The sequence below is a fragment of the Biomphalaria glabrata genome, chromosome 4 (genome assembly GCF_947242115.1).
Source record: "Biomphalaria glabrata chromosome 4, xgBioGlab47.1, whole genome shotgun sequence".
In the NCBI taxonomy this organism is placed as follows: Eukaryota; Metazoa; Mollusca; class Gastropoda; family Planorbidae; genus Biomphalaria; species Biomphalaria glabrata.
The window spans coordinates 21,217,152-21,244,184 of NC_074714.1; the positions used below are offsets into that span (position 1 = coordinate 21,217,152).

General features: G+C 37.0%; 1 protein-coding gene across 2 annotated transcripts in view; it reads left to right on the forward strand.

The window, feature by feature from the left end:
• Positions 1-27,033, forward strand: part of LOC106063078 (laminin subunit beta-1-like) — a 79,652-nt gene that overhangs the window by 13,472 nt on the left and 39,147 nt on the right. For both annotated transcript variants that reach the window (XM_056027863.1, XM_056027862.1), the window contains exons 3-4: positions 11,783-12,339; positions 14,063-14,180. In XM_056027863.1, the coding sequence (XP_055883838.1) occupies positions 11,783-12,339; positions 14,063-14,180 (675 nt within the window). The remainder of the gene's footprint in view (positions 1-11,782; positions 12,340-14,062; positions 14,181-27,033) is intronic.

A 27,033-nucleotide genomic window follows, 5' to 3' on the forward strand; every position in this document is an offset into this window, starting at 1 on the left:
AGTAATCTTGTAAACTTCATTGTCGTAATTTTTAGTAATACTTTGCCCCTAACAGCATTCGAATAAGAGATTGAGCCTTTTCAAAACAATTACACCAATTATAAGACTTGTTAGGCCAGGAGAGGCGCGGTAGTTGAGCGGTAAAGCGCTTGGCCTCCGAACCGGGGGCCCCGGGTTCGAATCCTGGTGAAGACTGGGATTTTCAACTTCGGAATCCTTAGGCGCCTCTGAGTCCACCCATCTCCAATGGGTACCTGATATTAGTTGGGGAAAAGTAAAGGCGGTTGGTCGTTGTGCTGGCTACATGACACGCTCGTTAACCGTAGTCCACAAAAACAGATGAACTTTACATCATCTGCCCTATAGACCACAAGGTCTGAAAGGGGAACTAGTTAGGCCAGGTTCACATCTAACTTTGCATTCACTTGCACCTATCCTTTGATCAGCTGTACCGTTGGGGCACTACACAAGATCTGTCAACCTTCTTTCTCCATTCTTATCTCTCATTCGTCTTTGATATAATTTCTTTTGGATGTTCTTTCTGAAAATATTGAAGCCTGCCTGGGTGGACCACTTCGGGGGCCGATTTTGAGTTAGTGTTTCCACACAAACTGTCTTTGTAATCTTGTTTTTTTTTTTTTTAACACTTGGCTAGATGTCAGTGACCAATCACAGCAATGTGCGTTCCAATATAACGTGGAATAGTTAGAACTAGTAGGAAGGGCAATCACTTTGGTTGATGAACTCTTGCTTCCTCCTCTCCCCTCTGCTCTGGAAGACACACGTCATACTTACACCCCTGATAATACGCTGAGAAAAATGTAAACATATACCGAAAAAGAACACGAGAAATGGAAAAGGGGGAGGGTCTGGAAGACGCTACACACCTCATGTCCTAGTGAGAACCCGACCAAGAAGTACAAGCTGGATGGGGGGAGAAGAACATTGCTGTCAACTATAAAACAAACACATACATTTAAAAAATGTGTATAGTATCCAACATCTGACCTAGACTAGAAGTGTGTGTGTGTGTTGCTGTGTGTACTGACGGCCTCTTGACTGGAGTACCTGAGCTTAATGTTGTATATATAGTTACTATATAGGTTATCCCCTTTCCGCCCCACCCAAAATAACGATTCCCCATTCTCCCCTTTCACCCCAATAACTCTTGTTCTATTTTTCTCTCACAATGAATGTCTGCAATGAAGACTACGGGAGATTTAGTCGGCTAGAGCAAGACATTGCCACAGAGTTATCGTGCTGTGCATTTAGATTCTACACACTTATATCTTGCTTGACTGGAGGACATTTAATAGATATCATACTAATAACAGGCATAATTTGTATTCAAAATGTATAGCTCCTTGGGCTTGATCATTAATTAAAAAAATAAAATTATAAGCTCTAGGGAATTTTATTGATCTCGGCTCTTCAATACTTCACGGACTGGGTTTCTTAACAGTTAACGTTTGTCTATAGATAACGGATTAGATTCTGTTTATATGTGGTCTGCACAACAACCGTACATCTTTTTAAGCAATGTCTTCTATAGATTTACATTCACGGCAATTCATTCGGCCAAATAAATCTGATCAAGCAATCATTTAGTATATGTGACGCCACTTTTAAAACATAAATATGAAATTTAAGATCTTTAATAAAGATGTTCGCGTTATTAATACCTATACAAACATTATGCTTTCTTTTAGAATTATATATTGAAATGTAAACAAAGTACGTTGATCGCTGTTATGTGTTTTAACATTCCACATTTCATTGAATTGACTTTTAAATTCAAATATTACTTCAGCAAGGATGATTATTTTGTCTTAGCCAAAATGTATTGCAAGACTGAGGGGAATGTGACGTTACAATATTCGGAAGCCCATATCTTGCAAGACTGCATGTATTAGACATAACATTGTTGATCTCTAACTAGTTTGCGAATTGCAACATCATAGTCTTCATGTACATTGTCTTACTTGTTACTAAATATATAATTACTCCTAGTTTACAACATAGCTAGAAAAAAAAAGTCTTTTGTACGGGAATTAGTAATGGTTTAATAATTCATTTTAGTTTGTAGACTGTTTCATCTGTTGTCATCGACAATGAATATTTGTGTAAAGTTACAACTTGATCCGAGATGGGGAAGTGGGAGAAATTAGGTGTACAAGATTCCACCCACCCGGACAGACAGACAGACGTTTGAGTTAATATAAGCTTTGTAAAAATGAACAATATTCACATGGAACAGAAAGAGATGTGACATGTCTTTGATGTGCATTTTGATGATGCTCCTTATGATTTGCTGATTCCAAAGTGAGAGGCGCCTATCGAACCCAACATTAACGTATTGTGAAATATGGTGTGTCTTTTTCCCCTCGGTATCATTTCAACCCTAGTAACAAACTGAAAGAGAGAGTAATGGTTGCGCTGGAAAGTTGAATGCGAAGCCACACAAAAGCTTATCTAATTATGTGTTTGGCAGACACTGTGACATTTTTGCGTTATTTACGATCAACAGGTCGTGGCCTTATTGGGGCTTTCGATACAATGTTTAACAATTTTGTTTTGATATAAAAATGATAAATTCAATGACTGGACGTGACTTGATGTTAACACTGGAATTGTATAGATATCAAGTTGTTATGTTTGACCAATCCTTTTCTGTAAATATGGACCTAGACGACCAATCCTCTTCTGTAAATAGGGATCTAGACGATCAATCCTTTTCTGTAAATATGGATCTAGACCAGTGGTCTTCAACCTTTTTTTGGCTTACCGCCCCCTTTTCGTATTTTTTCTTTTAAAAAATCCGCCAGCGCCCCCTGTAAGAAAAACACTTATAAACAAGCGTGAGAAGGCAAATTTGAACAAAATGTCATTTATTTATTATTTTTTATGCTATCAATAACACTTATCCCGCATGGGAGACGACCGCATGCCAGAGGCGATCTTCTTTGGCTAGCTTAGAGTAGGACGGAGTTGCAGAGGTTCCCCCCCCCCCCCCCCCCGTAAGCGCTATAAAGTAACTGGCAGCATTCTCTGGCAGCAGATGGTCTCTGAGAGAGACAGTTGAAGAGCTCTCATAAAAGCTGCGGGACAAACATTTGAGACTAAAAGAAAAGCCATTATTGAAGACAGGCGCTAAATACGGAAAGAAAACTTAAATAGATCGCCAGCAGACAACGGCTATGTCTACACAAAATTCGGGAAAATATGCAGGTCGCAACTGGGTTTGCGTAGTCATGTGAAACACTGCACTCAGCGGTAATCTTTGGAATCGAAGGCATTGGAAATATTATCATTATACAAAAATTATGTGAAATAATTTGCAGTGACTACACACAAAAATTAATCTGATTGTCATGAATTTCTTTCATATCCTAAGATTTTTTTAAAATTAGGGCCTACTGGTTTCAGTTTTAATTGTAAATTTATTTTTATTTTTAATATAAACATTATTATTGCTGAATTCACTACAAAATCAATTTTTATTTTATTTTTGTATTTTATTTACAATTTTTATAATTAGATTCAAATAGAAATGAAATTGCGGGCTTGACTTTTATTAAGATGTTGCCTGTGAATAGTGAATAGATCTGTTCTTTACATTACTTATGAAGCCACTGTCCAACCAATGATGGTTCCCTACATGTCGTCATAAGCTACATAACTAGACAATTTTGAAATAATATTTCATCACTAACAGAAAAAAGTCTTTTGTGTAACATGTTTTTTTTTTATTAGTATTAATCAATTTTCAAACAATATCATACGATTTAAAAAATAAAGCTATGCATTTTCTAAGAGGCCACTAAAACAAATCCTGTTTTTGCCGTTTTTTTGTTTTTAATATTGTTTTAATAGTATACTTTTATAATTGTTCAGCAATATTTTTAAATTATTTTTTGGAAATTGCTATATGTTCGTGAAGCCGGCTTGGTTACATAATCTCATCTGAAAATGGCGTCATTCAAAGTAGAACATGGAATAATTTTTACCTAGTGGCAATAAACTACAACTCTTAGCAATATTCATTACATACTAGTGAGTTTTCGTATCAACACTGGCAATATTTTTGTTTTAAAAAAAAGGTAAAATTTTTCCATTTGAATGTTTGCTTTAACGTTTTTTTCAATTAACATTTATATGTCAATATATTAGCATATGTAGATAAAATAAACTATAACCTAAATAGCCTATCACCTAGTTTGTTTATTAAATCATAAATGTTTTTGCGCGCAAGATCCAAGGACACTATACTCCACAATTATAGCAAATGAGTAAGAATTTAAAAATTAATGTTGAAGTTTTTTTTTTATTTGTTTTGTTTCAGTGCACCATTAGTTTCTTCTTTCCACCTTTATGCCCAGCGCCCCCTTACCGCCCCCTATTGTGATGTGCCCAGCGCCCCCCAACCGCCCCTTTGGCTCGTAGCGCCCCCCAAAATCTCGAAAACGCCCCCTTGGGGACGATATCGCCCCCAACCCCGTTGAAGACCACTGATCTAGACGATCAATCCTTTTCTGTAAATATGGATTTAGACGACCAATCCTTTTCTGTAAATATGGATCTAGACGACCAATCCTTTTCTGTAAATGTGGATCTAGACGACCAATCCTTTTCTGTAAATATGGATTTAGAAGATCAATGTTTTTATGTAAATTTGGACCTAGACGACCAATCCTGTTTCAAATTTTTATTTTTTTTAACCTTTTCTTAGAAGCATAAAAATAAACTAATACTGCTTTTCGAAAATATTAACCAAAAAGTTCATACAATTTCTACGTTGGCTATCAAACTACAGGAGCAGCAAAAGTGACAACCAAACTACAAAAACATATTTACAATGGACTGCATGTACTAGAAAAATATTTTATGAATAAGATCAGACCAGAAACCCTTCAATAAAATGTCTGTAAGTCAAGATAAGAACGTCTTGTATTTCCTCAGCAACTGAACTTAATGTTTTGAAAATTAAACACAGACAGCTAATATTAAGTGTCGCGGTGAATCTATAAATAGCCTTCATGGTTTGACTAAATATAAGCATGACAAACTTTGTATGAAGACCATTCCCACCTATCACCCACACACATACTCTAAACATAAAACATTAACATATAAAAGATTAAAATGGAGAATTGGAATTATTCAGTATCCTTTACACTGGTTTCATTCTTTTTTAAAGACACTAGCACACTACCTTAATGTAAATGTACGCCAATAGAATTCACTGAAAGTAATTTTATTCTAGAATATTAAATGTTTGAATTGCACAAACTTGATTTACAAAATGAACAGGCACGTTAGTCTCTTCAACTTGACGACACAACATCGCTCTATTTCATAAGTATACCCAAACAATACTGCAATAAAATACCAAACAACAACTGACCCATTACACTTTGTTCTCTCCCTATATATTGCAATTAGGAACAAGCACCGTATGTCAATGGAAATGTCCTTTTTTTTTCCAAAATACTCTTGAGAGTCGGACGGTATTCGAAACATGACCATCCGGTAACTATCTGATTTGGAAGAATGTAGTGGGTACTGTAGTAGTAGTACAAACAAAAAAAAAAAACAACGACATCATTTTAAAATGTATGCAGCCCTTTGAAAAAAGCAAACAACTGCTGACACCATTTCTTGCTAATGCATTTTCCGTAAATTTGAAATGAAAAATTCGGACAACAGAAGACAAAGTAGACCAGAAACTGAAGAATTGTTGTCTGTCTACTTCACTTTTGTTGTCATAGGTTTGGCAACATTCTTGTTTATTCAGCGATGCAGGCTGTCTTGTTTACCAGGGACTTTGACAAAACTTGTGTGTTTTTATACAACTTCTTTTCCCATTGTTAGTGTAATTAGTGTCCTTTACTAATGCAGGACAGGCTGTCAATACCGGCTGGAATTTAGGTTGAGAAATACATTCGTGTTTCATTTTATTGATACCTACGCTTATCGGTGTCTTAATTTAATCATTATGTAGTTTCCATTTTAACTCTTTCTCTCCGTAATTATTTACCACATTCTGGTGAAATCAACGCTGGTATCGTCAGTTAGTAGAGAAAGAGTTAAAACTCGTTCGGGCTGACCCACATAAAATTTATATAAAATTTAGAGTTAGGTATTTGTGCAATACCATCTTGTATTGAGTTTATTGTATCTAGTAAGGACTTTAGTGCACGACTTAGATGCTCAGCTAATGCTGAACGGGTATCAATCCTAATGGAAAGTATACTATCTGTATTGGGAGCAGTTTATTTCATAGTTTAAAAAAAAAAAGATAGAACAAATAAAGTAAAATAAAAAAAAAGACCATTCCTACTTTTTAAGCTGAAGACTGTTTCAAAAGAGCGAATATTGTACTCTTGATAACTACTCGATAGATTTAAATTAAAAGGAACATTTTCTACCCCGCCCCTATTCACCCTCCCCAATAAAAAAATCACAGTTAAGCGCATGTATAAATCTTGTCAGAGTCTATAAAATTTTAATGCTACGCCTATAGATCTAGTCTTAAGCGACGATACGCTAAATGTTGCCGAACGACTGCTAATTTATGAAACTCTTTAATGAATAGGACCTACATGCAGAAATACCTGAAGTTGTAGTCTGTTCAAGATTTGCATAGTCCTCTAGCCAAATGTAAATTCACTTCTTTTATACTTTGAAAAAACTATAACGGTCAAATTAGAGTATTTCCAGTGTGGCCAAATAAGCTTGTATGGTATTTTTGTTTCCCCCAAAATACATATCAGCTTTCAAATTTTTAGGGAAATCATGAGAGCCGTTATCGAGAGCCGCGTCCACCCATCCACCCAGGATTTGAGCCCATGCATTTGCAAGCTGAATAGAGGAATTGTAATAAAAACAGGATTAAAAAAGGACCATTTCATATTTTTAAATATGAACTTAAGTTGTTGCTTGAGTGTATGTGAGAGAGTGTGTGTGTATGTGGATCTTTCAGTGGATTCTGTGTCACGTGGTATACTATTATTACTTTAATCCCTGGAAGTGATTGCGCTAGAGTCCACTAGACATGCTTTTTTAAATAGTGATAGCAAGCAAGCAAATTTAAAAATAGCCTACTGTAAGTATGTCAGTGGGGCAGAGGTAATAACCAAACTTAGAACTGAGACATGGATATGTACACCTGCACCCCGTTTAACAAGTATTCTTTGTGTAAGTGTGTGTTTGAATACCACGACTGACTAAAGAGATTAAGCAACAGGGGCAGCTTAGCCGCTGTCTGCAATTCAAAACAAAGAAGTGACATGTATTTGAAAAACGCATTTGTTTTTTGTTTTTTTTTATGACGCCTCCGATGCGTCGTTCGATTAGGAAGTTATGTAAGAAATTATTCAAGACCAGATAACGATGTATTGAAAACGCATGTCGAATAAAAGAAAAGGTTGTGTGACTTGTAAGGTCGTGGAGGAAAAGACTATTGCTCAAGCAAAGTCTTTATAATGTTGAACCCAGGACTGTCAGGGTCTAACTTGGCTGGTGTTGTACGGGTAGGTAGCCCTTTTCAACGTTGACATTAAGGTTAGATGACTACATAGATCATAGAATAATGCAAAATAAAACAGGTTCTTATAGCAGATGATCTCGTTTAGTTCAAATAAATCTATCAGGATGTTTGGGGGCTGTGGCTGAGTGTTTAAGCGCTTGGCTTCGGAACCTGGGGTCTTGGGTTCGGTGAAGACTGGGATATTGAATTCCGGGATTTTTAGGGAGCCCTGAGTCCAGCCAACTCTAATGTGTACATAACTTTAGTTGGGGAAAGTAAAGGCGGTTGGTGGTAGGGCTGGCCAACAACACTCTGCTCGGTATCCAAAGAAACAGATGACCTTAACATCATCTGCACTAGAGATCGCAAGGTTTGAAAGGGAATTTTTACATTAACAGGGCGATTGAAGCATAATAGCGAAATGTGTCATTTGATTTTAATTAAAACTCCAGTCGTTCATAACCGTTTTTTTTTTTCAACACAAAGAAAACTTCAACCTAGCAATAATTTTTTAAAATATAAGAATACATTCCTATGTACCTAGGAAAATCAAGAAAATAAAAAAAAAATACTAATAAAATAATATTTCAAGGCTTATGTATTAAGCGTAGTTGCACCAATTAGAGCAGAGTATAAAGGAGAGTAATTCAACTTATACCACCACATTAGTCAAGTAATATTTCTTTCCCTTATTCGAGATACCAAACAAAAACAAGTAATTACCAGTATTAATTAACTAATTGGTTAATTTGTTATTAATTCCTATTTTGCCATGCGAAAGAAATAATTGTGCAAAATTTCAGCTTGATCCGAGATAGGGTGTGGGAGAAATAACGTGTAAAAACTTTTTTTACCAGACAGACAGAGTGAATTTATATAAGCTTTGTAAAAATGAACTTGTGCTAACATGGGGTTCCTCCACAACACAGATGCAAGGAGGCAGATATATACCTGGAGACTAACCTTTATGAAACCTCAGGGGTTGAACGGGGTAAGCGAAAACGGGATTTACCTTTTTTCCTGAAAATTGAACAGAACAAATAAACTCACCACCAACAACTAACCACGAGCATTTCAAACTAGCAGAGTATTTGGTTTTCCCAGCCACACTGAATAACTATGAACCGACCCTGAATAAACCACTATCTAAACTCAAGGCTAGGTAGACATATCAGTATAAAGATGTGAAGGCTATGTAGACATTTCAGAATAGAAGATGTGGAGTGTACATTTACTATACATGGGGGCATTCCATAATCTGACTGGTTCTCTCGTTACAAAAATAAAGCATAGTCCGCCTCTTTACTAGTGGCAATCCAGCTGTTCAAAAACCCAATCACTACGGATAGTCACATAGCTATCCTCGCAAACAGCATATATCCTAAAGGGATCAATGTCGCCAAAAAAAAAAAGAGAGAGAGATACAATTGGGAACTTCTCACCTTGCTGACTATCTCTCTATATAACATCCATGTAGTTCATTGTACACCATCCTACTTTTCCTGTCATCAAAGATTTAACCAATTTATCCTTGCAGTGACGACTCTTAGCATGACCCCCTCTTCTTCTGGCTCATTGCTTGAGCTATCTTGTGCCGAAAATAAGATATGGAAAAACTTGATTGACCCACCAGGAAGTGTCTAGTTGTGACCTCGACTATCATACTTATTTTACATTAAGAATATTGCAAGCTGCTGTAGCACTGAAACTTGATTGGAAATTGTCACAATCTATTATTATTATTATTATTATTATTATAGCTTTTATATAGCGCTACTTTCATGCTTATAGCATGATCAGAGCGCTTTGGTCCAATCTCATTTGTGGACCAGTGGGGGGAGGGGGTATCTAGGAGTTGGTTTTCCGTGCTGCCTTTAGGCTCTCACTCGAACCTCGAGCCCCCTTCTAGGTAGCCAAGCCAAGCCAAGTTTAAGCGCACTTGGTGTCTCGACCACGCTTCCCACCAATCTATAACTTGGTAACATAAGCCTTGTAAAGAACGACCACGTACTTATGAGGCTGATCTGTCTGAACACAGGCACCTCTTTAAGAGAAGCACTGCAGAGAGCGACCAACCCCATAAATGACAATGAATTTTCTGCTTCATCTAACAAAAAAAAAAAAAAAAAAACAATAACATACCAGCAACATTAAAATTTTCAACGCAGAAACAAACAGCCAAACTAACAAAGACTATGTTACGGCCCCCCCCCCTTTTTTTTTTTAAGGTCGTTCGATTTAATTTGCCAACTTTAAGAGGCGCCATAAATTTGGATACGGCGGAAGGAGGCGGCTTAGTGCACTTTCAAAGAAGAATCAGAATTGTAACCGCCTTTATGGTCTATGAATGAATGCCACACTTCCATTATAGACATCCACTCTTATTTGAAGCAGTTGAGCGCCTCTATTCAGCCAAGTTGTGAACACTAGCTTGCGCCTTAGAAATTTGGGGTATGAACGAGTTCAATCCCGTTTGTCGAACAAGCCACAACTTCATTGCTTTGAACTCGTTATTAAAATGTTTGATGAAGTTCGGTCGTATTTATTTCTTATCTTAAATAATAGTGTAAGAGAATTTTCATTCAAAAGCTCACCAGTTTTATCTCATACAAGCATTACTCACCGGCTACGCCTATAAATGTGTTCACAGGCCATATATTGTTTAATTTGTAATAGGCCCCTTCTTTTTTTTTCAAACTTATAATAATATAATAGAACTGCCCGAAAAAAAAAACGATCGCTCATGTATTCCTTTGGTCGGCGAATTCTAGTTTCTGTTTTCTATTACCTTGAATGGAAACGGCGCGTAAATTTGAGTATCTATTATCTCCCTTCCCCCAACCCTCCGCCTTCATAAGTACTTCTATATTCTGACCATTCTCATGCCTTTCAATTCTTAATGGTCATATTTGATAGGCTCTGTGATACTATTTGGCCGTGGCCCTTTTTTTTCTTATTGCATACTACAACTTCATGCTGACCTTAAAGATTAACCTCCCCCCCCCTTTTTTTTTGCACTTTAAAAAAACTGCCCGCATTTTAACGCTCCTCCTTTTGGTCCGTTGATTCTAGCATCTGTTACGTTAAACTAGAACGACACGTTTAAAAAGCCCCCCCCCCCCGGCCCCCCGAACACACTTCTGACATGTGGATTATAACTTCTCTCCCACCACCAAACAATCAAAATGGTCATTGCTCTCAAATACTTGCCACTAAATCGGAGATTCTCAACAATAATTTTTTCTTCACCCGAAATCATTCAATAGTTGTCAACTACGAAATCTTTGAAAGTGACATCGAAACAGTTCAGATAATGATGCTAATGTCATCAACTCACAGTAGAATTCATAGGTGCCAGCCTTCAACCTCTTATCACTAGAATGACTTTGGGAACTATAGGTATTTGCCACACCATCAACTGTCCACACCTGGAATCTGTCCCAGTTATGAACAAAAAAAATATTTTGATAAAATGTCTACAACAGCAATTTACGCGCCCAAAGAATGTTATAGAAAGTTACACCCCGAAAAGTTAAAATAGTGCTTAATAGAGGAAGAAAGTATAAATTCAAAACTTTACAATGTCGGCTTTATAAAATGATAATGTGAAAAAGAAATCATTTTATGGAAATTTAACCGCCGAGGTTTCGATCGTGAAAATGACTTAGTGCTTCTGTTTACACGGAAAGGTCACATTTGTGTGTTTTTTTTTCTACCACCGCAAGAGGGAGAATCAGTGACGAGTCAGTGGTATATAAGCAAACAAACATTTAGCAACGGGATTCTCTATCTCTTCTATACAAAGTACGATCTAATTTTAATCAACAATGGTTATCACGTGACAGTTTTTGTTCCGTTGTTTTATCAATATTATCACATGTCGTTCTTTATTGGTGAATGAGGTCAATTGCGAGTCCAAGTTTTTTTTCAGTGTGTTTGGGAACAATGGTGACGTAATAGAAAGCTTCTGTTTTTCTTAGCGAGCTCTGACACATTATATTACTTGACAAAGTGCAAGAAGTAGCAATATATAAGAAATCATTTTTACTTTTAAAAAAAAGTATACGATACTAAATTAGGTTAACCTATTTTGCTTTGGTTTATTAATTAAGCAAATTATTTAGACATGCAGATGCACTAAGGGTCACACTTGTTGTAATTTTAACCATCTCATGTTTTCATTGACTACACAATAAATTGCACACAATTCTGAATACATTTTGTTGTTGTTAAAGTTTATCCTCTTTGTTCCAGGCAGCATTGGTCAGTTCAGAAAGCAGCCACAATGTGATCAAGGTAGTTGTTACCCGGCAACTGGGGATCTCTTAATTGGCCGTGAACGAAATCTTACGGCGTCCTCCACGTGCGGCCTTGAAGCCCCACAGCGCTACTGCGTGGTCAGCTACTTGGAGAAGGACACGAAATGTTTCTTCTGTGACTCCCGGAACCCGTGGAGGGCTGGCGTCTCCGAGAACAGCCACCGCATCGGCAACATCGTTTCCTCGTTCAAGAGGGACAAGCTTCGAAAATGGTGGCAGGCCGAAACGGGGAAGGCCAACGTGTACATTCAGCTGGACCTGGAGGCGGAGTTTCACTTCACGCATCTCATCATGACCTTCAAGACGTTCAGGCCCAAGGCCATGCTCATAGAGAGGTCCTACGACTTTGGCAGGACTTGGAAAGTGTACAGGTACTTCGCCCAGAACTGTGACAAATCATTCCCACACATCACCAAGAGGATCGTCCATAACCTGACTGATGTTATATGTGATGAGCATTATTCGGCGGAGACTCCATCCACGTTAGGAGAGGTTAGTGTCTTCTCTTTACTCCATATGTTTAGCTGACCATAGGTCCCAGTTTCCCACTGACCATATACCCATTTTTCTGCTGACCATATGTCCCAGTTTCCCACTGACCATATACCCATTTTTCTGCTGACCATATGTCCCAGTTTCCCACTGACCAATTGTCCCAGTTTCCCACTGAAAATATACCCATTTTTCTGCTGACCATATGTCCCAGTTTCCCACTGACCAATTGTCCCAGTTTCCCACTGACCATATACCCATTTTTCTGCTGACCATATGTCCCAGTTTCCCACTGACCAATTGTCTCAGTTTCCCACTGACCATATACCCATTTTTCTGCTGACCATATGTCCCAGTTTCCCACTGGCCAATTGTCCCAGTTTCCCACTGACCATATACCCATTTTTCTGCTGACCATATGTCCCAGTTTCCCACTGACCAATTGTCCCAGTTTCCCACTGACCATATACCCATTTTTCTGCTGACCATATGTCCCAGTTTCCCACTGACCAATTGTCCCAGTTTCCCACTGACCATATACCAATTTTTCTGCTGACCATATGTCCCAGTTTCCCACTGACCATATACCCATTTTTCTGCTGACCATATGTCCCAGTTTCCCACTGACCAATTGTCCCAGTTTCCCACTGACCATATACCCATTTTTCTGCTGTCCCAGTTTTCCTTAGATAATATCTGTTGTGGAGTGTGTGTGCGTATTTCTACGGTGACGGTGGGAAGATGTTAGCGATTGGTTGTGAATGATGCAGAATTGATGGATTCGTCACCATTTGACCTTAGTTAGGAGAGACGACTCCAGAACGAGAGGCTTAAAGGTTGTGTTATTGTAGTGAGTTAGATTTTGCTAAAAGATATTATTACTAAAGTCTTGTACATTTATTTCATTTTATCACAAGTTGATTTTGTTTGTATTATAAATAAAGTTCTATTTAGTTTTGTTCACAAGAAAGTTATTCAAGTTATTTCAAGTTTATTAGTTAAAAGATATATTTCGCCTACAACGGTTTAGTTATATACCTGGTTGTTCCCCCACAACTGGCTACAACAGTATCTTATAGTGAAAGGAGGGGATGGGGAAAGTAATTATTATAAATAGCCCATCTAAGGCCTCTTGACCTTCTCAAAAAATTCTGGTCACATAAGAAAGAATTTTGTTACTCACCCACAAAAAAAAAAAAAAAGTTAAATATTAAAAAAAAAACAACTCGCTTTTACTGAGTGAAATAGCATCAAATATTTTGAATCAACCTAATATAATTTGTATAAGATCTAGAATTCTACACCTAAAAACTAATCAATGTGTGCGATTGGAAATATTTGTACAAAGCTAATGTCAACTCACTCCGACTATCTGTGTCTGGACACACATTGTTTACTCGTTACTTCCCTTTCTTGGAGCAGGTGGAAACTTTGCACACATGTTCATTGTCCCTATATCCGCATACAAAACATGAATATAGAGAAAAAAATATCACCAATTAATTAATTTAACAGATGCACGATTTAGGCTTTAAATTTTAAATGAATCATACAGTCACCAATGTGATTACTTTCATACACTTCATTTTATTTCTTTGGTTTCATGGTGGTGGTTCTAAATTGGAGTGAGAAAGTAGCCCTACGCGTACTATTGTGCTTGGATTGCATTTATTTGTAATTGCCTTGAAATAAACTCATTGCTGCCCTGTCCTTCTTATTTCAGGTAATTTTCCGAGTGTTGCCACCTTTTATTCCTATCCCTGACCCTTACAGCGAGGATGTCCAGGATTTACTTAAACTAACCAACTTGAGAATCAACTTTACGGAGCTACACACACTAGGTATGTTCAACTGACCAACTCCCTGCTCCACGAAAACATACTTAATGTCTGTACGGGCATTTAGAAATACTTATGTCTGTACATGTTAACCTATTTAAGTCTGTGTGTCATTGTTCCCACTGTCTGTCTGGGTCAGTCATAACCAGGCATTGTAAGGATCTTTTTTTTTTTTTTGTTTGTTGTTGTTGTTGGTGTTCATTTGTAGTTGCAGCAGAACAAAATGAACTTGGTGTGGTACACTGACATTCTCTTGTCATCTAGTGACAGTGGCAGATGTTCTGAAATCTGAGCTTGTCAGTTTTTTAGTTGTGATGAATGAAAAAGCTTCCTTTTATCAGTTGATTGTTCTATTTACACCCAGATCGTCCACAGTATGACTGGACACGGAGTATGTTCAGATCAGTCTTAGCAAGTGTGAAGTTGTCAATGAAGGTACATTTAGGTCAATTTAGTTTTTTGCTATGTCAGCATTTTTACCTGAATACTCTCGTTGGCACATGTGTGGATGGGTCATATATGGCGTAAAAACTACAAATACTTAGGGTTTTTTTTTTTTGTTTATGCGGTGTACAGAACAATAGATATGATGATTAGCTGTTATCTTTAAACGTATAAGATCATTTGTGTGTTGTTGTTTTTTTGCACTCCAGATTTATAGTTTATATTTTTTTTTGTATGTGGATATTTTTTTTTTTTTTTTAGTTGGCAACATAAAAATGTAATTTATAGTTATTGAATGGTTTAGTTTATCGTAAACAACCACAATCAACAAATCAGTTCACTTGGTGCTTTGGTTAAAGAATGACATCACAGTCACAGATCTATAATATATTCTATAACATCTTTGGTGATGAGAGTCCTTCCCTCCCCTCCATGATGTTGTTATAGATTTGGAGTACGTGTTTTCATTACCTGCTCATGATCTAATCAGAGAAGAGCTACACTACCAAGAAAGTAGCGGCACGGACTTCACTACAAGGACAGTGCCAGACAAAGTGCACAATGCACATAGTTGATTGTTCAGTCTCGGCAACTTTTTTGTTGTATTCCTAAGTTTGGACACATTTTTATTATTATAAAATATTGATAGTTCTTTGTATTCTGTGAAATGAGTGAATTGATAAAGTTGGTCATAAAAGAAACTAACGTTGAGACCTTGTCCAGTAACCGTGTAAACAAATACGCTTGCCATCTGTAACGAAATATTCTAAAGAAAGTTCAATCTTAGGGCCAAGAATCAATGTAATATCTAGAAAGGTGTTTGAAAAAACAACGTACAAGAAAGACATTCAGATCTCGAAGTTTATTGCAATTCCTTGTTCCATTTTGGTTGCTGTTATTCTTACAATCTGGTTATTATATTTATACTTATACAGATTGTACGCGGAGCTTGAATTTTATCAATTATATATATATTTTATACGAGCATTTTTAAACACATTATTTTAGTCGGAAGCTAGTGTTTTTAATATCTTGGGTAGGCCAAAATCAGTGGATTGCAGTTCGCATCTTTTATATTTTGTATGGGCTAAAGAAAAAAGGTTAGTGTTATCACACAGTGCCCTCAGATTTGAAGAGAATTAAGACGCAATGAAGATTTAGTTCAAAACTCACTTTAGATAAGTACTTATACAGCCGTGTGCAGTCTGCCATTAAATATAGACACTGATATAGATCCCGTTGTGTAGACCTTAAGAGAGTCACAGTTGGGTGAGCAGCAATAACACTCTATGATTCCAAGTTTTGTAAAGCTCTTGTAGAGATAAAACAACAGTCTTAGTTCGCATCGGAGTGGAGATATGAATTAGCATGTGTGTAATTGAAGCGTTATGGAGCAATACGAAGGACGAATGATATTTGTTTTATTATAAGTGGCCTCCTGATTAAAGGGAATTCTTGTTTAGACATTTAAATCCCACTATATATTTCTATTTTCATTATTTTTTAAAGCATCTTTTTTTTAACAGGATAATTGAATAGCGATATAATTGGATACAATTTCAAGCTTGAACTAAAAGTTCAGTGATTTGATAAACACTTTGAGTATGTTTTTTGTTCTCCTTTAAGAAACGTATGTGGGTTCAAACGATGAAATGAGTTAAACCAATAACAGGACCTTTATTCAACTTGGTGCAACGGTTGCTCGTTGAAGTACAATACATAATTGTTTTGTCTACTAAATGTTTAATATGAGAGAGGTGGTAGGGACGATGCTCTTTATTGTTATCGAGTGGTCACGAAAAATAAAAAGAAGATCATATGTTTTATTTTTGGATAAGAAAATTATATGGAAATAAAGTGTTCCTATTTTGGGTAATATATTATGTAAGTCAGGCTACTTCTCTTGTCGTTGTCTTTCCGTGGCACGATTAGTATCAGACTTTGTTCCAAGCTCAAGCAAGTAGGTCAAATGTGGGTCTTGTTGGAAATATCTACGAGATGTATACTATGTGTTTAATTAACAACGTCAACTCCACGTCGGGGTTATCAGTTGCCTCCGCCTCACCCCCACCTCAATCATCTCTCACTCTCTCTTTCTCTCTCTCTTTCTCTCTCTCTCCTCTTCGGTCCTCTCTCTGTGTCCCTCTAAATCTAGCTAAAGACCTTGCCTAGCTACGGACGATCCCCTGCATGTAATAAATATGTAAACGTAACAGTTCTAAAAGAAGTTTCACTTGTCTCATTCCACATAATTTCAGAGTTCATTTTCATGTTAGTAGTGGGTAGGAGTGGAGAACCACCTTGAGGCCCGTTGACAACATTCGCCGAACACATTGTTGCAATTATATGAAGATAAGAATGAACAACTTTCATATATCATGAAATACATGCATGTAAGCCTTTGTTCAAGAAATACATGCATATAAGCCTATTTTCTAGAAATAAAAGACATATAAGCCTATGTTCAAGAAATACAGACATATAAGCCTATTTTCAAGAAATAAAAGACATATAAGCCAATGTTCAAGAAATACAGACATATAAGCCTATTTTCTAGAAATAAAAGACATATAAGCCTATTTTCTAAAAATAAAAGACATATAAGCCTATTTTCAAGAAATAAAAGACATATTAGCCTATTTTCTAGAAATAAAAGACATATAAGCCTATTTTCAAGAAATAAAAGACATATAAGCCTATTTTCTAGAAATAAAAGACATATAAGCCTATTTTCAAGAAATAAAAGACATATAAGCCTATTTTCAAGAAATAAAAGACATATAAGCCTATTTTCAAGAAATAAAAGACATATAAGCCAATGTTCAAGAAATACAGACATATAAGCCTATTTTCAAGAAATAAGAGACATATAAGCCTATGTTCAAGAAATAGAGCCATATAAGCCTATGTTCAAGAAATACTGACGTAGAAGCCTATGTTCAAGAAATACAGACATATAAGCCTATGTTCAAGAAATACAGACATATAAGCCTATGTTCAAGAAATAGAGACATATAAGCCTTTGTTCAAGAAATAGAGACGTAGAAGCCTATGTTCAAGAAATACAGACGTAGAAGCCTATGTTCAAGAAATACAGACGTAGAAGCCTATGTTCAAGAAATACAGACGTAGAAGTCTATGTTCAAGAAATACAGACGTAGAAGCCTATGTTCAAGAAATACAGACTAGAAGCCTATATTCAAGAAATACATGCATGTAAGCCTATGTTCTAGAAATAGAGACATATAAGCCTATGTTCAAGAAATACAGACGTAGAAGCCTATGTTCAAGAAATACAGACGTAGAAGCCTATGTTCAAGAAATACAGACGTAGAAGCCTATGTTCAAGAAATACAGACGTAGAAGCCTATGTTCAAGAAATACATGCATGTAAGCCTATGTTAAAAAAATACGAGATCAACATTATCTGTTTCTTTTAAAAACAAATGTACTAAGATACCAATACGTTACAGTAAGCAGGACTGCCTTCTAAAAGTTATTCAAAATTTACCATTTCTATTTAGAATTTTGGTTTTCACACATACACACACTCTCTTGTACGCTAATTAGATTTTGTGATGACGAAAAAGACACAATAAAAAAGTGCTTTCCTTTTCCCACGAAACAAATACAAAACAAACACGAAGGATGAAAAGTTTTTTGTTGAGCTTCTAGTTTCAACTACAGAGGAATGTGATGTATCGTCCTCTTCACTTTGACAGTGTCAGTGTCGTGCCATGAGACAATGCATTTCAAGATTTGTGTACTAAGTGCTTGTAAACAGTCTTGAAAATACTCTGACACAATGCCTCTTCTATTTGTGTGTGTGTGTACCTTCAATTAGTTTTGAAAGAGGTGTATTCATTATAGCTGAATGGAATAACTTTGGTATTTTTACTGTGTCATTTCTTTAAGACAGTTTCATCAATGTCATTGAACAAGAGTATAACCACTCTTGTGTTTTTGTTTTTAAGCTCCGAGCTGACATGTTTTGTCGTCACCAGATCATTGTAGGAATTAGAATCCTCGTTTTCTGTTGTACCTCTCTAACAAAATCTATTGTTTTATTGATGCATTTATATTTCATGATTAGATCTTTCAAACAAAAAGAGCTATGGGTAATCCTTTTTCCCCCCATCTACTTGAACTATGATAAAATAAATGGTATGTCTACTTCTGGTCTTCTAAAAGCTAAGAAGTATATATATGGACATACGTAAATAAACACGTTTTTAAAACAGCTTTCAGACTTTCACCTCAATCCAAATACACCATACATGGTTGTAAACCTAATGTCGCAAGTCTTCAATGTGTTTCAAACAGGTTTTAAAGTACATCTACTTATGGTCTTCCAAAATAGTGAGAATAATTCATAAAACTTAGTATGCTTATACAAATAAACCATTTAAACATGATGAATAAAAGACAGTTTAGGATTTTCATTCAATAGCTTTGGGCGCAACTACACTTATTAACAACAAAAGAAGATGCTCATTTATTACTACCAAGTCTTTCAATGCTAAGAATGGTCTTACATCGCTATTTTAGTGTTAGGAATGTGATTTAGACTTGAGTTTGTATTTGAACCTAATATGTCAATACAAGAGTTTACTAATACAACTTATTGGGTTGAGAAATGAAATAAATGTGAGTATTGTTATTTTGTTATCACCATGGTGCCTCTGAGTAGCAGTGGTCTTGCTATTACTTATCCAGTGTTGACTCAGTTGTTGTTTACACGCTCAGTCCATTGTTTTTAATGTATATTTTCAATTGATGTTACCTGACACAACACACAATAAGATACATATCACCCCACGCTCGCTGTGCTAATAGCACTACTGTGTACCTGTCACCTGAATAAGCCATTTGGCGGAATGTGTCTCCATTTTGTCACTAGTCTACCTTAAATGGAATAGTGGAAAAGCAGTTAGTCTTGTATAAGAGGACTTGTCTCTTTTGTCCCTTTGTCGTACTCTCACTTTGACCCTCTATTCACGTTTGCCCTCTCTCTCTCTTTCGCTCTCTAAAATATCATGATGTTGGGTTTTCTCCTCTCTCTCTCTCTCTCTCTCTCGTTCTCTCTCAAAGACAAATGTCTGCAAGACCAGCCGACAGTATAATGGGTTCGAGATCTTTCTCTTGTCACATTCTCTACAAAAACGTGTGTGTGTGTGGGGTGGTGGTGGGGGTGGCTGTAAGAAAGTGAAGATTCACTCCAATCCCATTGTTCCCCTTTGTAGGATAGACTTAAGTAGATCTAGATCAATGTGAAATGATTAGGGATAGTTTAGAGGAGAATCTCTTCGAGTCAAGGGTCCCATTCTCTCCATCTCTCCACTATGGTCGAGCCCAATAGTTCCAGTAAAGAATGTGATCAAGCGTCGCGGTCTCCAGGTCCCCACGTAATGAGCTAGAAGTGTGTCTTGTGTTGGTCTGTTGTGATAAGCTATCGCCTCGAGCAACGGAATCTTGTATCGCCTCGAGCAACGGAATCTTGAGATTCTTGTCCAATTAAGCGCCTAATTATCGTATTGTAGCATAAAAAACAGTCTTTTGTACATTCTACATTGTTAATTCTACTGCCACTGCTTTCGAGATGAAAACATGAGTTGAATTGTCCCAAGACTATGTATTAACTTCACTCAATCACTTCACTTCATCACTCAAATCTCTGTGTGCCTATGTATATAGATTTATAGTTATATTTTGATATAAAATTAACACACACTTTCACACACACACATGTATCAGGTAAAGTCACGCGGATGTGACACGACATGATCATGAATGGACATTTAGACTGGCATTGAACTGTCTTTTGTTTTGGGCCTTGGGGCCGCCACATTGAGTAAGGAGATCTATTGAATAACAGACACCTGTGTGTGTGTGTGTGGGGGGGGGGTATGAACAAGATAAAGCGTTGCTTCTGTAAGCTTGCTTTATTCCTTGAATTTTGTCATCAGAACCTTCCGAAACGCAAAGCTTACAAATCGTCTCCCCCCCCCTTTTTTTCCTCTCTATCTTTTTCTTCCCAAGACTTTATACATAGATGTTACCCCCCCCTCCCCTTTTCCTCTCTATCTTGTTCTTCCCAAGACTTTATACATAGATGTTACCCCCCTCCCCCTCCACACCTTTCCACTTGTTCTTCAACGTTCTTTCACTGATCTGTTTTCGTGTTTAACATTGGCCCAACTCCTGGACAGCTTCTCAAAGATCTACTCGAAATGCTTTATAACTAAAAAAAAAAGATCAATGTATAATAAATAGAAATAATAATTTTGTATAATAAATAGAAATCATAATTCCTATCTCAAGTGTTTACAGCAAGAGTTTTTTCCTTGAGCTATTAGTTTCGCGATTTAAAGTATATAATGAAAGTGTCACCTTTTCACTTTAAAGCTATGTTATTTCTGGAGAAAAGGGGATTTTAAAAAAAAACATTGCTGAAAAAAAGAGTTTGTTTGTCATCTCCTAAACTTTAAACACTCAAAAGTTAGTTTGTCATCTCCTAAACTTTAACACACAAAAGTTAGTTTGTCATCTCCTAAACTTTAACACTCAAAAGTTAGTTTGTCATCTCCTAAACTTTAACACACAAAAGTTAGTTTGTCATCTCCTAAACTTTAACACACAAAAGTTAGTTTGTCATCTCCTAAACTTTAACACTCAAAAGTTAGTTTGTCATCTCCTAAACTTTAACACTCAAAAGTTAGTTTGTCATCTCCTAAACTTAAACACTCAAAAGTTAGTTTGTCATCTCCTAAACTTTAACACTCAAAAGTTAGTTTGTCATCTCCTAAACTTTAACACTCAAAAGTTAGTTTGTCATCTCCTAAACTTTAACACTCAAAAGTTTGTTTGGCGATGAAAGAAATATGTGCGTGCTACATCATTGAAAGAAAAAAGATAAGTAAACAAAACAACTCGTGGATTTGATGATAAAGAAAAATTTGATGGACCTTGTTCTAAACTAGAGACTAAAGATTGCTCACTTGGTTAGTTAGAATAATTTCTAGTCCATTAATTACTTCCACAGTTGGTCCGAGGATCAGTGTTCCACTTTTATTGCCGCGTCAAAACCATTTACACCCCCTCCCCCCAAAGAAAAAAAAAGGTGTTGAGACTTATGGAACGGACACACTCTTTTTCTAATTATATTTAAATGACTTCCCCTCCTCCCCATGTATCTACGGCCCTGCAAGCTATATATGTGTTTCTGTATGTTAAGTCTAACATATGTTCCTAAGTTATCTGCTTCCAGCGAATGATCCTATCTCGCCATGTTGTTATCAACGAACACACTGCTAAAACTTTTTGTTTGGTGTAAAATGTTTCTGAGAAAACAGTTTGTGCTGTAGAGCTTTGTCTTCGGAAATGTCGGCAGACCTTACTTTTACGTTCTGTGTTTTTTCTTATTTTGCTAAAACCTTACCCCCCTTCCCGGCCCCGTCTTTTCTTCTCCTAAGGATACGCTGGTCTTCGCAGTCTGTAAGGCCTATAGAATGTTTGGACTTCATACACTGAATGGTAGTTTTAATAGAAAAGTACATGAGTTCCAAGAAAATGTAAACAAATAACAAAGTCTGACAAATATCTCACTCACCAAGACATACAGAATGCATGGATAGCTTATACATTGAGGATCTTTGAGTATTAGAGCTTTCTGTTGTTTATTCATTGATCGTTGGGTTTTTGATTCCTATGAAGACACTAACCTTTAAACTTGGAATCTCGCATATCTTCTCATTCTTAGCACAGTTGAAGATTTGTGTTTGGTCGTTGTGCTGACCTCCTTATCTACTTTAAACGTAAACACATCCACGTATTCTCTCTCTCTCTCTCTCTTTCTCATATATATATACAATTCATGAAAGCTTAATAATTTGACACCGTAACTTGGTAGAACAGGAAGTATGGTGTATGTTAAAATATATTTCATCTTACATATCCAAGTTTGCTGCGAAAAATGGAATGGAATTTTATACAAATACAAAACTGTCTAAGTCAATTATACCTAAACAATAAAATTGTTTCAACTAACAACCTGGCAACAAAAAGAAACACTTGGACTTTATATAGCCAACGGCTGGATGTCTCAATGGAGTTTCACTAGAAATAATTCAATTCAACTTGTTTTCATCTAAAACTATGTATGTGCATAACACACTAGTGATTAAAAAAACAACCTAGTTAGACCTATAGTATTTCTTCCAGACGTTTTCACCAAGAACACATTGTGTTTATGTTGGAATGAAAACGTGCGTGTAGAAGACAGACGTGGCTCTGGGAGAAATGTACCGCCTCCTTTTTTTTTTTTACCTTCTGAAAAGTACATAATGAAAGTGCATAATGTTTTGTTTATTGTGTAACTGGAGATCGTCTACGTGTCTGAGGGTGTGTTTTAAAAAGTACATTATTTTGTGTGTGTGTGTGTTTCTGTGTTAATGCCTACGCGATTTCTTTTTTGTACTTTCTGAAAAGTGTTTATATTCTTTAGTGTGTGTGTACCTGCCCTCAATAGATCGAAGCAGATGTGGAATTGTGTTACGAGAAAAAGAAAACATATCACATCACGGTCCATAAAATGTTTCATTGTAATTTAAAGCGTTATAGATACACAGATAAAAAACAATAATTTAAAAAGAGTTTTTATAATATTCTCATCCGGTGTTAATGAGTTAACAAACTATCTTTCCTCATAAAACTATAGACAGACTATCAATTAGCGCTTCCTTGACCTTGTGTGTTAGTGGTGATAAAGTTCTGGTAGTTTCACTAAATTCCCGTAAACACACACACACACACACACACACACACACACACAAAAGGGTGGGTGGCAGGAAAGAATACTTGGGTGTTAATGTGAGCATGGTGTCAGAGCAGTTACTTACAAAGTTAATGTGAGCATGGTGTCAGAGCAGTTACTTACAAAGTTAATGTGAGCATGGTGTCAGAGCAGTTACTTACAAAGTTAATGGGAGCATGGTGTCAGAGCAGTTACTTACAAAGTTAATGTGAGCATGGTGTCAGAGCAGTTACTTACAAAGTTAATGGGAGCATGGTGTCAGAGCAGTTACTTACAAAGTTAATGGGAGCATGGTGTCAGAGCAGTTACTTACAAAGTTAATGGGAGCATGGTGTCAGAGCAGTTACTTACAAAGTTAATGGGAGCAAGTAAACTATGAACCAACATGAACTAAAGATAGACATATTGCACAGGTAGGGACACCTATTCTCTAAATCACTCATTCTGAAAGCTCGAATCATTACGGACTTTGATGGTCACGGACAAAGTCTGGGGAATGGGGGTGTTAATGTGTACTCTCCTCGGAAAGTGTGACGTCTGGTGCACCCTGAGTCATCTATCTTTACTCAATTGAAACATCCTCAGTGTGTTTGTGTGTCTATGAGTGTTCCTCTTACCCCCCCCCCCGGCGCTCCAGTCTTGTCTAGTCATCTGGAACAGGTAAATAATTCAGACCTAGTTCTCCGTTTCATTTGTATTGAACTATGTCATAGTAATGTGCAATGTTTGCAAACATTGACCCAATAAGATCCGGTTTAACATACCAACACAAGCCTTCACACACACACACACACACACACACACACGCATTATGATTCCTCTACTAAAGGTGAGAGGGAGAGGAGGGCAAGGTTTTATAAATCTCGGAGACGTCTGAATACCTGTACCCAGAGATTATAAAAGGTATGACCCATGAGTCACGTCACCGTCTGGTGCACACAATTCAACATAACCTTCTTGGGAAGTGACGAAGTAGGGAGGTCACTTTCTACAGTGTGGCTGGGATGTACTGGCTCGTGACTTCTAAATGAATCGGACTTGCACATTATGTCCACCTGTAGGTCCAACTCTTCTACATCGGTGTCTCTTGGGCTTCTCTTTAGAATGTGCGTTATACTACAGTGCACATTCTCAAACTATCTTACAAAAAACATCATGCCTTTTTAAACTTGGATCCCAGTTAGAAATCTGCTCTGTTACAATGGACTTCATTTACATAGCGTAAACAAACATGTGCTTCCCTGTCTATTCTGTACAACTTTCCATCTAATTCGAATCAAACGTGACAGTATTTTATGTTGTTTTAGTGAATGAGGTTCACAATGAAGTGATAAGTTGAAAGACTCGATACCGATATGAACTACATTGAATCCAACAATTTGTTCATGCAAATGTTTCAAAGCCTCCAAAGTAACATTGAGGCTGTAGCAGTAGGTCTTCAGTTTCAAACACCAAAAAAAAAAAACTTATATGTTTTTCACTCTTCCAACATCAGTTTCATATGAACATTTCACGGATAGGTATCCAATGACTTTACAATAACTTGACACATGTAAAGACATAAAACATATTCAAACATTGGTCCTGTTGCTTAAATTGTGTATTTTCATGAAGCATTTTAGCGCGAGAGGTTCTGTCGATTATTTGTAAAACAAAACTTTTATAGTAAACATTTTTAGGGTGTTTTTTCCCCACTATACTATACTATACTATACTATACTATACTATACTATACTATACTATACTATACTATACTATACTATACTATACTATACTATACTATACTATTAAAAAACGTTTAACAAATTTCTATGAAATCATATTGCGAAATATGGAAGGCTGCCTGGTCGTTGGGAATGTGTTCAGGACATGTCATCTCGCTGGTCGTTGGCAATGTGTTCAGGACATGTCATCTCGCTGGTCGTTGGGAATGTGTTCAGGACATGTCATCTCGCTGGTCGTTGGGAATGTGTTCAGGACATGTCATCTCGCTGGTCGTTGGGAATGTGTTCAGGACATGTCATCTCGCTGGTTGTTGGCAATGTGTTCAGGACATGTCATCTCGCTGGTCGTTGGGAATGTGTTCAGGACATGTCATCTCGCTGGTCGTTGGCAATGTGTTCAGGACATGTCATCTCGCTGGTCGTTGGCAATGTGTTCAGGACATGTCATCTCGCTGGTCGTTGGCAATGTGTTCAGGACATGTCATCTCGCTGGTCCCGTGTTCGAGCTGCAAGGAATCTTCAGGATCATGGACGCGTACCGCTGATCTAAAAAAAAAAACGATTTTCCTAGAAATTTAACAGTTGATGTATATCGCTGAGAAAAGAATTACTAGCTCGTTGGCCACATGGGGAAAAATCTAGTTTGACCATTATAATTTTTCAAAGTAAATATAAAGAAAAGTAAATTTCTCCTCTATTGTATTTGATGAGACTTTCAGGCCAACTATGTGTCTAGGTTACAGTCTAATACGCCTAGTTTATATTATTTTCATGCATTTCGTCACCAGTCTCTTGGCTGTTAAAAGTATTTGGCACATGAAGCCAGAATTTCATGCTCTCTAAAGTCTAGGTCAAATAAACAGAGAACCATTGTCTCTTTCATTCTATGGCTTATTACTATTGTCTGTCACGACCATCGATAATGTCTTCCCACAGGACCACCTTGCAACCTGCAACAATCTGAACTCTATGAATGAACGCGGGCTAATGTCACTGTGTCTCGGTTTTATATTGAAACAGAGCCCAGGGTTCTTGTCCCCATTCGACTGCTTATGTACAGATCCAAGTTTTAAAAATATGGCTATTTGTCATTACCACAGTCGCCGCATTGCTACACAAAAAGTGAAATACACTGACGCCGCGAAGACATTGCCGTAGATGTGTTAGTCACTCGTACTACATTGGCTGTGTTGTATTACATGGGCTGTGTTGTGCAGAGTATTATGGATTCGGGTCATAAAATATCCATGGCCCCCTCCGTGTCTTTTATTCGAGAACATTGGATTTGTTTAGAAAGTCAAGACTTATTTTTTTGTTATGCATACGTCTGCATAATTTTTACAGATCAGTTCCTAGTCTGAAGACTACTTGCTATTCAAACAAGTGTGCCCACCAGGCAGTGTAACACTTGGAATAGGGGAATGTCTAGCCCATAGTGCAGTATTCGTTTGAAATTCAGTTCAGCTTAAATTTTTAGTTCGTTTCTACGACCATTCAGAAATAATTATGTTTGGTCTGTAAACTGCAGACATCTCTCTCTCTCTCTCTCTCTCTCTCTGCGTGTTTGTGTTCTGTTTCATAGTTCTCTAACCCACAATCAGTTGCCTTATTAAACATCCTGGGCAGGCTGAGAAATCCCAAGAGTCCACCGACATAGTTGGTCAAGAAAATAAACCGTGTGCTACTCACTAATCTGAACGGATGTTTCACAGTCACACTGCTGTTCTCACTTGATTCCCGCCAATATCTCACTTCATCACTACTCATCTCCACACCCCCCTCCCCCCAGCTAGTTTAGAACTCTTTAACTCCCCCCTTCCCTCTCTCACTCTCAGCGCGAGCAAGTAGAAAGGATGGAATCATTTCCGGCATTCTG